Source organism: Anomaloglossus baeobatrachus, chromosome 3 (genome assembly GCF_048569485.1).
Source record: "Anomaloglossus baeobatrachus isolate aAnoBae1 chromosome 3, aAnoBae1.hap1, whole genome shotgun sequence".
Classification (NCBI taxonomy): Eukaryota; Metazoa; Chordata; class Amphibia; order Anura; family Aromobatidae; genus Anomaloglossus; species Anomaloglossus baeobatrachus.
The window spans coordinates 400,100,989-400,118,206 of record NC_134355.1 but is presented as its reverse complement, the minus strand read 5'-3'; the positions used below and the strand labels follow the sequence as shown (position 1 = coordinate 400,118,206).

General features: G+C 51.9%; 1 protein-coding gene across 1 annotated transcript in view; it reads left to right on the top strand.

Annotated features, from left to right (window-relative positions):
• The window catches only part of PHF3 (PHD finger protein 3), a 180,498-nt gene that overhangs the window by 59,544 nt on the left and 103,736 nt on the right, over positions 1-17,218 (top strand). Inside the window, exon 6 of the mRNA XM_075340255.1 lies at positions 13,773-13,950. Coding sequence (XP_075196370.1) covers positions 13,773-13,950 — 178 coding nt within the window. The remainder of the gene's footprint in view (positions 1-13,772; positions 13,951-17,218) is intronic.

The following is a 17,218-nucleotide window of genomic DNA, read 5'->3' as shown; positions in this document are numbered from 1 at the left end:
GAGCCAGAGGCGGACTCAATCAGTTTTTTGCTTAGTGTCGTAGGAGGCTGATGTGGGCCGACTGGGCCCTCTTCAGCCACTTGATTTTTTGCGTATATTTTTTCTTTTTTCTCTCGGCGACGCTCGTCGCTCTCATCTGTTGGAATTTTCTTTTTCTGCAGGTATCGTTTCTCTACCTCAGCCCTCGCAGCCCGTGTGGGTACCGCTCCCCTGGGTCGCAGAAGCTTGAGTTCTCGGGCCCTCTCCCCCGTCCAATTCCACGGTACCACTCCCGGGTTGGCACGCTGGGCTAATCCTTCCTGGGCACCTCCTATTCACCCTGCGGTATCACCCCAAAGGGTGCAAGGGCATACAGCAGGGACTGGTCCTCACAGCGCGTCTGGATGATGATGGGGCCCGCAGCGCTGCTTCAGGGGGCTCCCTGCCCCCACCGGCGTCCACCATCCCTGCCTGCCTGCCTGCCTGCCTCATCCTTCTGCGGTCCGCAGCCTGCACACTGGCAGAGGCTACGCCGCCGACCAGGTAGGACACCCCCTCCTACCTTCCCCCCAGGCGGTTACAAAATATGGGCCCCGGTCCGGGCCTACTCACCGGGCGCCCCGGCCACGTCCTCTCCCAGCGCTGGAGTCCGCACTGACGGCCGGTGCACGGATGTCGCTGCCGCGCCGCCGCCCCCACAGGTAGAACCGCCGGTTTCTACATAATCCGGCGCTGGCTGCTTCCTTTTAGGCTCCGGCCTGGGCCTAGTCACCGGACGCCCCGGGCCGCATCGGGCGACAGAGCGCACGCACTGCCGCCATCCGGTCTTCGCAGCTGCGCCGCAGCCACCGGACAGCCGGCCGGTACCCTCCATGCTCCGGCAGCCTTCAAAATTTAGGCCCCGGCTTCGGCCTTGTCCCCGGCGTCCTAGGCCCGCCTCCTGCCGCAGCGCGATTGGCCGCCGGCCGCTCAATCTCCACCCTCCTCCCAGCCCCAGGCATCACAGGAGGGGGCGGTGGAGGTTTTTTCCCGCTCTCCTCGGCCCCCCCCCCCCACTCCCACCCCAGCATTCATTTTAGAAAAAAAAAAAAAAAAAAAAGAGACTGATTATAGCAGTCTCCCTAGCCTGCGGATTGCTGAGGCTACAGCAACCACTCATAGGGGGGAAAAGTAGCCAACGTTAGCCACTGAACGGTAGTGGTTGTTCTGTTCTTTTGTCATGGGCTCAGTTTATTTCAATATGTAAAGGTAGACATATATGTATATTAACTATTACGAGCACAATACAGGTTGAGAATTTAATTAAAGATTATGAGATTGGTTTGATTCAATGGGAATTTTTTCTGCATTTTTTCTGCAGCATAATGTCTGAACCTGTCTTTTCTTGCATCATGACTCATTGTGTGAGATCCTACAGGTGCTTCTTTATGATGGTTGTAAATTGCTCTTTTTATTCTTAGTAAGAACATACTTTTTGATATTTGCAAAAAGTACATGGTTGCATTCTAGACTCCCCCTTTTTTCTTTGTGTTCAAGGTTATTGTTCGAGTCTGCAATATAAGTTCTAAATAATGGAAATCTGGAAGTGGTTTTCCTATGTACATATATATATATATATATATATATATATATATATATATATTATGTATATTAACTCTTACGAGCTCTTATTCGGGTTCTTGATTTGCATAAGAGGTACAGTTGGTTTAGGGCTGTTCTCTCAGTTATGATTTGCCCCGAACGTTGTCACATTAGTACTCCAGCTTCCGCGGGCCCTGGCACTGCACGCACCGGTATCCCGCACCGGCAGGCGGGTTGGCGCTCTCTCTCTCAGACCCCGCATACCCGTGCTGACGTCCCTCGGGTGGGTGCGCATGCGCTGCGCCCCCGGGCTGTCGCTCTGCCGTAACCGTCCGCAAGACTGGCGCCTTCCCCCCGGTGAGTTGGGTCCCGTACTAAGGATCTTTTCCTCTGCCCAAGGCGGACCCGCCAGGTCTCGTCTTCTGCGCTCCCAGGGTTCACCTTACTCCTCAGGTCCAGACTGCCTCTCCTCTAGTAGTCTTTCGACCTTTCGGGGATGGTCCAGGCGTTTCCACTTCTGCTGGACTTCGAGCAGGAGTACCGGGATGTTTGGTGCATGACTAATAGCCGGGTAAGGATGGTGAGTCAAGCCTTTAAGGTACGGACAGTCCTTCTCTACGTGCACGCACCGGGGGAGGTGAGTCCCGTACCAGGGACCTCACCCGCTGCTCGAAGCGTACCCGCCAGGTCTCGCCTTCGGCGCCTCCCCCTGGTTTTTCCTTCATTCCCAGGTCCAAAGCTCCCGCTCGTCCAGAAGCCTTCCGACCTCTCTGGGGATGACCCAGACGTACCACCTCTGCTGGATTCCGGGCAAGCGCCGAGGTTCAGCGCATGACGATTAGCCTGGAAGATACGGTGAGTCAGACCATAAGGCCACGGATAGTTCTCTTCTCCTCTCTGAGCACACAGGTCTCCTTGAAGACTTTTCTAGAGGACCCAGGATGTTTGTCAGTGGACATCCAATAGTTCGCAGAGCTACTGCTCCTTCACAGACATCAGCCAGACTGGACGTTACCAGCGGTAAGTCTTGTTATTCTCTTTATTCATTCTCCAAGGGGCTCCGGAGAGAAGTGGCATGCCCCCCTGCGATCGACTCGCCAGGTTGCCTCTTGGCTGATCATCCCTAAGGTGACGTCTCTCAGGGACCACACGGTCTCCCTACGCAGAGGACTACATTCCATATCTGCCGATCAGAACTGGTTGACATCTTCGGTAAGTCCCTTCTCATCATAGCCCTGGCACTTTCACAGCTTCACGGTCTGAGCCTATAGCAGCAGTGTGACCACACGTCGAGGCCTCTGCCTCAGGAGCGGGATCGCGGAGGCGACATCTAAAGAGTCGCTGACCTTCCTTCCGCCTTTAGGTGAACGTACCTTCGGACATAGGTTAGTCCAGTGGATCCCCTAGACTACGTGAGGGAAGTGTACATCTCTCCATAGGCTACGTGAGGGAAGGGCACATCTCTTCCCAGCATCGGCCCAGACGCTCAGGATCGTCGCCTTCACCGCTCGGCTCCTGTCCGTTCGAGCCGCAACCGTCAGGGCGCCTCTATTTCTCATCGTCATTTCTCGCTACTAGAGCAGCTGTTCCACCGGTTGGAGTCCTTTCAGATCTCGGCCCGGTAGATCATCCCCTTAGGCATGTTTTTCGAGTCCGCCATAGGGAAGTTACTCTTCACGCTGGAGTAGTTTTTCCTTCCCCGCACCAAGTTAGGTTCGATACGTTACTCCGCAGCGGCTGGGGGAGGTGATAGCGGTGGTACACTTACCGGTGTTCATCCTTGCCCTTCCAGAGGTCCCCACTGAAGAACGGAGATAAGTAACCTCCGTCTGCCCCGGGGGATCCGCCTTTCCCTTCCTAGTGGACCAGCTTTCGTGTCCGGTCCCTGGGAAGATCCCCTCTCCGTCTCCTCTGGCGAATAGCATCAGCCATTACCAGTCTCCTATGCTAGGGTGGGCTTGTCCACTTTCCACAGCACGATCCCTAGGAACACCCCCTATGTGTGGTCTCCCCTTCAGCATTCCAGGATTTCAGATCCATCCGGTTAGACTGGTTACGTTTTCTTCACTGGGGCGAGGTTGTTCCGGTCAGGTCCCAGTCGGACCATGCCACAGCGGTGGCGTGCATCATCCACCAGGGAGACGCAGGAAGTGTCGTGAATAAGGAAGAGGTCAAGAAGATCTTGCTCTGGGCCGGATCTCGCGCTCTCTAATCTCAGCAGTCCACTTCCCTACCGTGGACGTTTTGGACGGCCGTTCTTTTCTCAGCAGGAGGGGCCTCGCCTAGGCAGAATGGCTCCTCAACCGGGTAGTCTCCAGCCAGATCTACGACGAAGGAAGACCTCCAGTAGTGGTCCTATTTGCCCCCCGATCCAGCTTCTAGTCAACGGCGCACCTAGGGTGCCCCCCTTTTCTGCGCTAGGTGACGACGCCCTCGCCCGGCTGTGAGGCCGGTTCATTTTTTTTCATTTTCTTGGGCATCTGCCTACGGCTTCCCATGATCTCGAGCTTCTCAAGAGGGACCGAGGCAGAGGGTGGCTATGGAGGGGCCCAGGCGAGCATAGTTCACAGAAGTCACTCAATCCACTCGCAGAGGCCCTGTGGCGCTTTCCAGACCGTCCAGTTCTTCCGTGTCGAGCCCGCTCTGACACCAGGACTTAGAAGCCCTAAGTTTCCCGACCTTAAGAGCGGATCCCGGGTTCTTGCTCGCACAGGCCGGTTGGCAAGAAGGATGCAGACAATGTTGGAGACCGGGGAGCTGGTTCCCTCGAAAATGTATTACCACACGTGTGGCATTCATCCGGGGGGTAAAAGAGCACATCTTCTTTCCTCTCTCTCTTTCTCGCTCCTTTCCTGCACTACTGCCATGCTGACAGTCAGATCTGGATGCGGCTTTCTAGCGCGTCCCTCTAGGGGCCTGGTGTCGACGCGGTCATTTCAGTTCAGAGGCTTATCGCTTATCGTCCCACGACCAAGGTGTTTCACGCAGAGAAGCGTCCATCTGGCTCAGCGGCATCGCCGTCCACTAGTGACGTGGGACCTTAATCTAGCGATGGGTTCACCTCATGGCTCTCGGTTTGAGATTTTCCGAGGGCTTCTTACTCCCACATGTTTGGATAGGTGGGCTCCTCGTGACCGTCTCCTTGTCTCAAGGGGCATCAGGGCGGACATCTCTCTCTTGTTGCCTTTGTTCCCCCCCTGTTTTTCCAGGTCCTCCAGTAGGGCAAGGGGGGTGCTCCGGCCACTACCCTCCCTTCGGTCCAAGGCAGCCCGCCTTCCTTCCAGATAAGGTGTTTAGGGTTTCGAGTTCGGTTCTAGTACCTTCTCTCAGCCTGAAAAGAGCCTAGTCCGGACCGCACTTTTCGGTATACTCCGACAGTCGGTTCATCTTTCAGGACAGTTCCTCTTTTCATCCGGTCCCAGGAGGCGCATGCTGGCGCCCAGAGCTAAGATTTCCATAGAGATCCTTCCGTCATAGGTGAAGCCTATCGCATGGAAAACGGACCTCCGCCGTTTTTTTCTACCGTCCAAGGAGAGTTTCTTGGATGATTGGACTACAGACGTTGACGGACCGAGGTCTGCCGGGCCTCCTACTGGTCTAGTAGGCAGACCTTTCCTAGTTCCTATCAGGTCACACCCAAGCTTTGGCAGTGGCCAGTCTTGCCGTTATCTTTGCGGGCGGCAGTAGCACACCTGTAACAAGGTAGGTAATTGTAGGTCTGGGTCAAGCCCGACTGGAGGTAGCGGTTTCCTACCGATCTCCGGTGATGGTTCTCTTCCCACCCAGGGACTGCTTTTGGACATCCCATGGTCCTGTGTCCCCCAATGAAACGATGGAGAAAGATAGATTTTTGTGTACTCACCGTAAAATCTCTTTCTCTGAGTCTTCATTGGGGGACACAGCACCCACCCTGCTTGTGTTTTGTTTGAGTTACATTTTACCGGTCTGTTGCCTCAGTGGCCTTATTCCCAGGCCATTGGTCGCACGTCTATTTGGTTAAGGTTTTTTCCTTGTCTTATTCCGGATTGTTTGGTTCTCCTCCTACTGCTTGTGCACTAAACTGATTGAGTCCGCCTCTGGCTCAGGGGTTATACTGCTGGGGAGGAGCTAACTTTTTCTGTTTACTTAGTGTCAGCCTCCTAGTGACAGCAGCATAACCCATGGTCCTGTGTCCCCCAATGAAGACTCAGAGAAAGAGATTTTACGGTGAGTACACAAAAATCTATCTTTATTAAACCTAACAAGGCACATCTGTGAAGTGAAAACCATTTCCGGTGTCTACCTCTTAAAGCTCATCAAGAGAATGCCAAGAGTGTGCAAAGCAGTAATGAAAGCAAAAGGTGGCTACTTTGAAGAACCTAGAATATAAGACACATTTTCAGTTGTTTCACACTTTTTTTTGTTAAGTATTTCATTCCACATGTGTTAATTCATAGTTTTGATGCCTTCAATGTGAATCTACAATTTTCAGAGTCATGAAAATAAAGAAAACTCTTTGAATGAGGTGTGTGTCCAAACTTTTGGTCTGTACTGTATGTATGCATGTATGTATGTGTGTGTGTGTGTGTGTGTGTGTATGTGTGTGTGTATATATATATATATATATATATATATATATATATATATATATATATATAATTGCCTTATTCTGTCTGTCTGTCTGTCATGCTCCAAAATTGTGTCACGGTGACAGTGTCACGGTGACATGTCCTTACGGTGACACAAAGCTGATTGGCCGCTGGGTTCGCCATGGCCCCGCCCCCCCACACGGATTGGCCTCTCGCCCCGGCTGCGCCCCCACACGGATTGGCCAGCCGCTCGCCCAGGCTCTCCCCCCCCCACAGATTGGCCCCTCGCCCCGGCACCCTGCAGGCATTGGCAACTCGCCAACGCCACGCCCCGCACCCCTCACGCAATAGACGTTAGCTCTCGCCCCCCCACCCCGCATTGCCCGAACTGACACGGTCACGGAGCCACGAATCCCAGGTGAGTACTGTACTCCCCACCCCCCCCCCCTTTCCCCCCTCCCCAACGGGAGCCCACATCAGCGTACGCCGCCGCCGTATGCTGGTGTGGGCTCCCGTGCGAGCGGGGGACGTGTTGCGCTGGTAACCATGCTTGCATAGTTACCAGTAAATCAAGGTCCTGCAGCGGCGCGACTTCCACACGCGCAAACATAACAGCACACACACACGCATACACACACACATCAGATCGCACTCACTCTCACACACACCTCACACACACATCGCATCCACATACTCACAGCATCCGGCGATATCGCTTGCTTCTCGGCCTCGATACTGTGCTGTTGTGATCTTCCAGGACCTGACGGAGGATCACATAGCCAGAGGCATGTGGTATGTCCGGATGTTGTGAGTATCAGCGCGTATGTGCGATATCGTCAGTGTCTGTGAGTGGATGCGATCGGGTGTGTGTGAGTGGATGCGATCGGGTGTGTGTGAGTGGATGCGATCGGGTGTGTGTGAGTGGATGCGATCGGGTGTGTGTGAGTGGATGCGATCGGGTGTGTGTGAGTGGATGCGATCGGGTGTGTGTGAGTGGATGCGAGGGGCTGAGGCTGGGGACAGAGAGGGGCTGAGGCTGGGGACAGAGAGGGGCTGAGGCTGGGGACAGAGAGGGGCTGAGGCTGGGGACAGAGAGGGGCTGAGGCTGGGGACAGAGAGGGGCTGAGGCTGGGGACAGAGAGGGGCTGAGGCTGGGGACAGAGAGGGGCTGAGGCTGGGGACAGAGAGGGGCTGAGGCTGGGGACAGAGAGGGGCTGAGGCTGGGGACAGAGAGGGGCTGAGGCTGGGGACAGAGAGGGGCTGAGGCTGGGGACAGAGAGGGGCTGAGGCTGGGGACAGAGAGGGGCTGAGGCTGGGGACAGAGAGGGGCTGAGGCTGGGGACAGAGAGGGGCTGAGGCTGGGGACAGAGAGGGGCTGAGGCTGGGGACAGAGAGGGGCTGAGGCTGGGGACAGAGAGGGGCTGAGGCTGGGGACAGAGAGGGGCTGAGGCTGGGGACAGAGAGGGGCTGAGGCTGGGGACAGAAGGCTGATGCTGCGGGTAGAGAGGCTGATGCTGGTGCAGCATGGGGGATGGATTACAATGGGGGGTGCGCAGCATGGGGGATGGAGCACGTTTGGGAGTGCGCAGCATGGGGAATGGAGCACGTTTGGGAGTGCGCAGCATGGCGGATGGAGCACGTTTGGGAGTGCGCAGCATGGCGGATGGAGCACGTTTGAGAGTGCGCAGCATGGCGGATGGAGCACGTTTGGGAGTGCGCAGCATGGCGGATGGAGCACGTTTGAGAGTGCGCAGCATGGCGGATGGAGCACGTTTGGGAGTGCGCAGCATGGCGGATGGAGCACGTTTGGGAGTGCGCAGCATGGCGGATGGAGCACGTTTGGGAGTGCGCAGCATGGCGGATGGAGCACGTTTGGGAGTGTGCAGCATGGCGGATGGAGCACGTTTGGGAGTGCGCAGCATGGCGGATGGAGCACGTTTGGGAGTGCGCAGCATGGCGGATGGAGCACGTTTGGGAGTGCGCAGCATGGCGGATGGAGCACGTTTGGGAGTGCGCAGCATGGCGGATGGAGCACGTTTGGGAGTGCGCAACATGGCGGATGGAGCACGTTTGGGAGTGCGCAGCATGGCGGATGGAGCACGTTTGGGAGTGCGCAGCATGGCGGATGGAGCACGTTTGGGAGTGCGAAGCATGGCGGATGGAGCACGTTTGGGAGTGCGCAGCCTGGCGGATGGAGCACGTTTGGGAGTGCGCAGCATGGCGGATGGTGCACGTTTGGGAGTGCGCAGCATGGCGGATGGTGCACGTTTGGGAGTGCGCAGCATGGCGGATGGTGCACATTTGGGAGTGCGCAGCATGGCGGATGGAGCACGATGGGGAGTGCGCTGCATGGGGGATGGAGCACAATGGGAAGTGCACAACACACCACACACACACACACACACACTGGGAACCACAAACAACTGCCCTACACAGACACCTACACACACAGACAACGCTGCACACACACAACACCCAACACACAAACACCGCGGCACACACAAATATACGCACATACCGCACAACACACACATTGCACAAAACATACCTCCCCCCAAAACACACCACACACACACAAACCGCGCAACACACAACGCTACAGACACACAGCGCTCCACAAACAACGAAACACATACAACACCGCTCTCACCCCCGTCACACCCAGACAACACCCAGAACATGTACAGCGCCTACACAAACACTTGGTAACTACACACAACATATATAACAAAAATCATACATGAACTACACAATACGTAAATTCTAGAATACCCGATGCGTAGAATCGGGCCACCTTCTAGTATATATATATATATATATAAAAGGATCTGGAGGAGGGTCGATCTTGTGCAAGTCTAGATAGGTCACCCAGGGCTGTGCTCCCCATTACTATGCATTACTTGAGTGTATGTTGTAACTAGTAAGTTGCACTTTAGCCAAATTTACTTCACTCAATTTGTATTCTCACTTTACCCTACGATTGTGCATCTTTGAGTTGATATCAATTAATGAAAACAGGTGTATTGTTTGCGAAGCAGTGTATATATTTTTTGGCATTCTTGTCTTTTTTTTGTACTAGCTGTAGTACCCGGGCATTGCTCGGGATAGTATCTGTCTCTCTCCCAGTCTCTGTCTGTGTGTCGCTGTCTGTCGGTCTCTCTGTCTCTTTCCTTGTCTGTCTGTGTCTGTCTCTGTCTGTCTGTTTCTACCTCTTTGTCTGTATTTGTATTAGTCTATCTGTCTCCATCTCTGTGTCTGTCTGTTTTTCTCTATCTCTGTGTCTCTCTGTATGTGTCTGTCTCTCTCTTTCCCCGTCTTTCTCGTCTGTCTTTGTCTGCCTGTTTCCGCCCGGTCTGCCTCTTTCCGCCCGGTCTGCCTCTTTCCGCCCGGTCTGCCTCTTTCCGCCCGGTCTGCCTCTTTCCGCCCGGTCTGCCTCTTTCCGCCCGGTCTGCCTCTTTCCGCCTCGGTCTGCCTCTTTCCGCCTCGGTCTGCCTCTTTCCGCCTCGGTCTGCCTCTTTCCGCCTCGGTCTGCCTCTTTCCGCCTCGGTCTGCCTCTTTCCGCCTCGGTCTGCCTCTTTCCGCCTCGGTCTGCCTCTTGCCGCCTCGGTCTGCCTCTTTCCGCCTCGGTCTGCCTCTTTCCGCCTCGGTCTGCCTCTTTCCGCCTCGGTCTGCCTCTTTCCGCCTCGGTCTGCCTCTTTCCGCCTCGGTCTGCCTCTTTTTGCCCGGTCTGCCTCTTTTTGCCCGGTCTGCCTCTTTTTGCCCGGTCTGCCTCTTTTTGCCCGGTCTGCCTCTTTTTGCCCGGTCTGCCTCTTTTTGCCCGGTCTGTCTCTTTTTGCCCGGTCTGTCTCTTTTTGCCCGGCTCTCTCTTTTTGCCCGGCTCTCTCTTTTTGCCCGGCTCTCTCTTTTTGCCCGGCTCTCTCTTTTTGCCCGGCTGTCTCTTTTTGCCCGGCTGTCTCTTTTTGCCCGGCTGTCTCTTTTTGCCCGGCTGTCTCTATCTCTCGGTCTCTTTCCCCGTCTGTCTGTCTGTGTCGCTGTGTGTCTGTCTTTTTCTGTCTCTCTCTATCCGTCTCACCACCGACATCTTATTACCTCACACATAAGCTTCTTATACTAACAGTTTATTTTGTTCCTATAGCAACCACTGACAGTTGCTATTAATAGCCTCTACAGTGCTCTCCAAAAGTATTGGCACCCCTGCAATTCTGTCAGATAATACTCAGTTTCTTCTTGAAAATGATTGCAATCACAAATTCTTTGGTATTATTATCTTCATTTATTTTGCTTGCAATGAAAAAACACAAAAGAGAATGAAACAAAAATCAAATCATTGATCATTTAACACAAAACGCCAAAAATGGGCCAGACAAAAGTATTGGCACCCTTACCCTAATACTTGGTTGCACAACCTTTAGCCAAAATCACTGCGAACAACCGCTTCCGGTAACCATCAATGAGTTTCTTAGAATGCTCTGCAGGATTTTCAGACCATTCTTTTTTGGCAAACTGCTCCAGGTCCCTGAGATTTGAAGGGTGCCTTCTCCAAACTGCCATTTTGAGATCTCTCCACAGGTGTTCTATGGGATTCAGGTCTGGACTCATTGCTGCTTACTTTAGTAGCCTCCATTGCTTTCTCTCAAACCATTTTCTAGTGCTTTTTAAAATGTGTTTTGGGTCATTTTCCTGCTGGAAGACCCATGACCTCTGAGGGAGACCCAGCTTTCTCACACTGGGCCCTACCTTATGCTGCAAAATTTGTTTGTAGTCTTCAGACTTCATAATGCCATGCACACGGTCAAGTAGTCCAGTGCCAGAGGCAGCAAAGCAACCCCAAAACATCAGGGAACCTCCGCCATGTTTGACTGTAGGGACCGTGTTCTTTTCTTTGAATGCCTCTTTTTTTTTTTCCCCTGTTAACTGTGTGTTGATGGCTTTTCTTAAAAAGCTCTACTTTTGTCTCAGCTGACCAGAGAACATTCTTCCAAAACATTTTAGTCTTTCTCAGGTAAGTTTTGGCAAACTCCAGCCTGGCTTTTTGATGTCTCGGGGTAAGAAGTGTGGTCTTCCTGGGTATCCTACCATACAGTTCCTTTTCATTCAGACGCCGACGGATAGTACGGGTTGACACTGTTGTACCCTCGGACTGCAGGTCAGCTTGAACCTGTTTGGATGTTAGTCGAGGTTCTTTATCCACCATCCGCACAATCTTGCGTTGAAATCTCTCGTCAATTTTTCTTTTCCTTTCACATCTAGGGAGGTTAGCCACAGTGCATTAAACACAGGGCTTTAAACTTCTTGATGACACTGCGCACCGTAGACACAGGAACTTTCAGGTCTTTGGAGATGGACTTGTAGCCTTGAGATTGCTCATGCTTCCTCACAATTTGGATTCTCAAGTCCTCAGACAGTTCTTTGAGCATGGAGAAAATAAAGAAGACCAATGTGGTACACACAAGGACACAGGACAGAGGTTGAGTCAACTTTAATCCATGTGAACTGGCTGCAAGTATGATTTAGTTATTGCCAACACCTGTTAGGTGCCACAGGGAAGCTACAGGTGCTGTTAATTACACAAATTAGAGAAGCATCGCATGATTTTTCAAACAGTGCCAATACTTTTGTCCACCCCTTTTTTATGTTTGGTGTGGAATTATATCCAATTGGCTTTTTGACATTGAAGACAAATTAAATGAAGATAATAATACCAAAGAATTGGTGATTGCAATCATTATTTTCAGGAAGAAACTGAGTATTCTCTGACAGAATTGCAGGGGTGCCAATACTTTTGGCCAGCACTGTAGCTCCCACCTCCATTCAGTTTAAAAAAGACATGTTTTTTGGAGAGTATCTGTAAAGCGCAGGGTTAAATTTTCCTGTCAAAACATAGTCTATGACGTTCCCTGAGTAACATGGGGCGTCTGTGCAAAATTTCGTGATTGTAAATGCGACGGTGCATATTCCTTTAGGGGGGACACACACACACACACACACATACTCAGCTTTATATATTAGATTTCTCCCTCCTACAACACTCTTCTCTAAAATTTAAGCTGTTCTTTTCTTCCGTCAGCCCTTAAAAGCTTTTTCTCTAGAAACATTTTTTTCTGCTTCTGTAAAGAGGTACCGTAATCCCAGGAGTTAAAATGTATTGCAATGTACATTGTCAAAAATGCTAAATACTTATAACACACTGGCTGTTCTGTACTACTTTTGACTGTGACCTCACATCAAAGCATTGCTGCTGCGGAGTGCGCCATCTCCCTTCCAGGAGGTTATGTGAGAGAACAGAGGGCTTGGCTTGTGTCTTGCTTAGAAAATCTTGTAGTTCTTCAGTGGGTCACAACACCTATGGTGAAGACCTGAAGATATTAACTTCTTATTTTTATTTCAGGATCTGGATCTGGAAGTCTTTCTTCCACTAATGAAAGCAGTTCCCACTTCGTTCACTTTAAAGGGAAACTGTCAGCAGAAATTTTGCAATAAAACTAAAAGATTCCCCCTCTGCAGCTCCTGGGCTGCATTCTAGAAAGGTTCCTGTTGTTATTGTGCCCCCATTGAGACCTAAATAAATACTTTATAAATTCTTACCTTTTTGTATGCAAATTTTTTTTATGGTCACGGCGTCGGGCTGTCTTGCGTCCGTTATTCGCCCTCCTGCCGCTGTACGCCGTCCCCCATTGCTCATGGACGCCGCCCAGTGCTCTCGAGGTCTCGCGCATGCCCAATGGCACTATCGCGAGACTGAGCACTGTGTAAAGTGTGACCGCTGGTGAGGTGATTGCGCAGGCACGAGATTATGGGCGGCGCTGTGATTGTCATCAGCAGCGTCATCCAAGTACCCGCCCATAATCTCGTGCCCGCACTTTTCCCTCTGCCTCCACCGTTCTGCACAAGCGCTGGCCATATGAACCCACGTCACCTATTACCGCAGGCGCGGTTGATAGAGACTGTCTTTCACCTGACGTTTATAAGAGTTTGCGTTTTTTATTTTACATTATCAGTGCCCTCCCCATGGAAGGTTGTCCTTCTCATACTAGGATTGCTCTAATCACTACTAGAGATGTTTTTACAGCTTTCTTGTAACAGAACAGTTTTTCTCATACAACCTTCTTTTGCCAGACCCTCTTTCATCTCCCAGGACTGCACCCGAGGCTACTGTTGTTTCAGGGATCGGTATCGACATTTGTGTGGCATATTACATTAAAGTCAAAGCTTTTCCCACTCAGCTGTTTTCAGAAGTCCTGAGGAGGTCTCTTGGCTGATGTGCGATCAGGACTCTTTTCTGCTGCTGTGTTCAGTGCTACCTGGTCTTTTTCAATACTATAGTACTATCAGTGCTATAGGATGCTTAGTTTTGCATTCTCTGATGCTGCGCCAAGTCACAAAAATTTGCAAATAGCATTGGATTACACAGCTAGTTGCACCATGCTTCCTTTTGGTTCCTTACCTCGGGGACTGCCTCAGGTCATCACACTGCCTAATATTTTACAGGTGAATTACAATAAAATATATCCTTTTGTCCTCCACATTTAATAGATTCCAAGCATGCCATCCTTATTTAATAGTCTTGCTTAGAGTTGCTCTCTGTGTCTTCACACTGTGTTAAACCTTTCGTACTGAAAACAAAGGTTTTTTTCTCCTTTTTAGATCTCTGGAGATAGTAGGCATTCCACTGATGGCAAGGATTCGGATTTGAAGAGACAACACGCTTCTAATCGCAGGAACTCCGCCACAGCAGCCACCCGAGTGTCAGAGGAAAGACGGGAAAAGTCTACGAAGGATACCGCAACTGCTTCCACTCACGATGAAAAGACTACAAAGACCGGTATAACAAAAAGGATACATGTACTTTGCATTTATTACCAAAGATTGCTGTTTTCCATATGTCATGCAGAATTCTTTCTCCTTTAGCATGTGGTGTCACACCCATTTGATCTACAATGCATAACTAAATTTGCAGAAGTGTGGTTATCATTACATGGGCTTAATTAACAAAAAAAAAATACAATTTTTCATGCTAGACCCCTAACTTCAAATGAAAGATGCCCCTGGATTACCAAGAATATTGTTATCACTTGAAAGTTGCGATTCTGGGGTTTATGCTGAGCACAAGGACCACGAGGTCTAGAAATCATGTAACATGTAGTGTACTCTTTTGCTGTTTATATGTGGCATTGCAGGCAACAAAGTCTTCCTATATAGTCAAAGAATATATACAGTGGCATGTAAACGCTTGTTCACCCCTGGTCAAAATTATTTTCTTTGTCGCTCCTAATTGGGAGACCCAGACAATTGGGTGTATAGCTACTGCCTCCGGAGGCCACACAAAGTACTACACTTAAAAGTGTAAGGCCCCTCCCCTTCTGGCTATACACCCCCCCGTGGGATCACGGGCTCCTCAGTTTTATGCTTTGTGCGAAGGAGGCCAGACATCCACGCATAGCTCCACTGTTTAGTCAGCAGCAGCTGCTGACTATGTCGGATGGAAGAAAAGAGGGCCCATACTTAGGGCCCCCAGCATGCTCCCTTCTCACCCCACTTTCTGTCGGCGGTGTTTGTTAAGGTTGAGGTACCCATTGCGGGTACGGAGACTGGAGCCCACATGCTGATTCCTTCCCCATCCCCATTAGGGCTCTGGGTGAAGTGGGACTTTACCGGTCTCCGGGCACTGAGGCCGTGCTCCATCCACAGCCCCTGGAGGATCTGCTGGATACGGAGCGGAGTTTTCTCAGGGACAGGACCCTGCTCCATCAAGGTACTCCGTGTCCCCGTGCTTATCGCACGCACACTGCAGCATTGCTGGGTGTGTTAGTGCGCCGGGGTAAACAGCGCTGCTGCGCTGGTGCCGTTACTCACTACAGCTCTGCTGAGTGAGGTGACTTTGTACGATCGGCCGATCCGGCCGCTGGGGTCAGTGTTTACTGGTCGCGGCTGGGATTTGTGGTGCGCCGGGGACTTCCGCGCTGGCCGTGCATATATGACGGCCGCGCTAGATTACTACAGTCCCCGGCTTTTGCGGCCTAGTTCGTATCGTTCCCGCCCCCGGACCTGCCAGTCAGGAGGAGGGCGGGACGCTGTACAGTCCAGCAGCGTTAAGAGCTGGAGTCTGTTTTACATACTCCAGCCCTCACACTAGGCACAGGGGGACGCAGCTTCCCGCTCTTTTGTTTGGGACGCCCACGGTCCGCCCCTCTTCACAGGACGCCGGCAGCCATTCCTGCCTGCACGCTGAACTGCGGAGGGGAGGCTGGGAGACCCAGACAAGGGATTCTACGATCTCACACCCGCTTTTCAGCGGGCGGTAAGCAGCCCTCAAGGGCTCTCCCCCACTTGTGCCATAGTGTACTTTTGTATTTTGTGCTGGCAATACTTTGCACTGTACAGTCGCTGGTGGTTTTCTGCTATATACCCTCCTTAGATTTCTCAAGGAGATAACAGCATGTCGTCCGCAAAAAGCAAAAGTGCCAAGGCACGGACTTTATATGCTGCTTGTACCGCATGTGGGGCTACTCTACCGGCAGGTTCCACTGACCCCCATTGTGTGCAGTGCTCGGCCCCTGTGGCAATTGCTCAGCCGGGGCCGCTGCTAGAGGTGACCCAGGGAGAACCACCTGTAAATGCTGTCCAGGTGACAGGGACGGAGTTTGCAGCTTTTGCTGACAGATTGTCTATGACTATGTCTAAAATTCTTGAAACATTGCAGTCTAGACCAGTAACTCAGACCATGGGCACTGTTGATCCATTGCCCCCTGGTCCCCCTCAGCTGGACCACTTCCTAGCTCCGGGGGTGTCATATGCACCCCAGGGTGACGGCTCTGACTCGGACGACAGTCCCAGACAACCTAAGCGGGCTCGCTATGAGCGACCCTCAACTTCATCACACTGGTCAGGGTCCCAGCGGGACGACTCTCTGTGTGATGAGGCGGATGTAACTGATCAGGAGTCTGATGCTGGGGCCGCTCTCAATCTAGATACCCCGGATGGTGACGCCATAGTGAATGATCTTATAGCGTCCATCAATAGGATGTTAGACATTTCTCCACCAGCTCCTCTTGCGGAGGAGGCAGCTTCACAGCAGGAGAAATTCCATTTCAGGTATCCCAAGCGTAAATTAAGCACGTTTCTGGACCACTCTGACTTTAGAGACGCAATCCAGAAACACCACGCTTATCCAGATAAGCGTTTTTCCAAACGGCTTAAAGATACACGCTATCCTTTTCCCCCTGACGTGGTCAAGGGCTGGACACAGTGTCCCAAGGTGGACCCTCCAATCTCCAGGCTTGCAGCCAGATCTCTAGTTGCAGTGGAAGATGGGGCGGCACTTAAAGATGCCACTGACAGACAGATGGAGCTCTGGTTAAAATCCATCTATGAAGCTATTGGAGCGTCGTTGGCGCCAGCATTCGCAGCCGTATGGGCACTCCAAGCTATTTCAGCTGGGCTTACACAGGTCGACACGGTCACACGTACATCTGCTCCGCAGGTGGCACCCTTGACCTCTCAAATGTCTGCATTCGCGTCTTACGCGATTAATGCTGTCCTAGACTCTACGAGCCGTACGGCGGTGGCGTCAGCCAACTCTGTGGTTTTACGCAGAGCCCTGTGGTTGAGAGAATGGAAGGCAGATTCTTCTTCCAAGAAGTGCTTAACCAGTTTGCCTTTTTCTCGTGACCGATTGTTTGGTGAGCGTTTGGATGAAATCATTAAACACTCCAAGGGTAAGGATTCATCCTTACCTCAGCCCAGACAAAACAAACCTCAACAGAGGAGGGGACAGTCTGGTTTTCGGTCCTTTCGAGGCTCAGGCAGGTCCCAATTCTACTCGTCCAAAAGGACTCAAAAGGATCAGAGGGGCTCAGATTCTTGGCGGACTCAATCACGCCCAAAAAAGCCAGCCGGAAGAACCGTTACCAAGACGGCTTCCTCATGACTCTCAGCCTCCTCTCTCCGCATCCTCGGTCGGTGGCAGGCTCTCCCGCTTTGGCGACATTTGGTTGTCACAGGTCAAAGACCGTTGGGTGAGAGACATTCTGTCTCACGGGTACAGGATAGAGTTCTGCTCTCGTCCTCCAACTCGCTTCTTCAGAACTTCC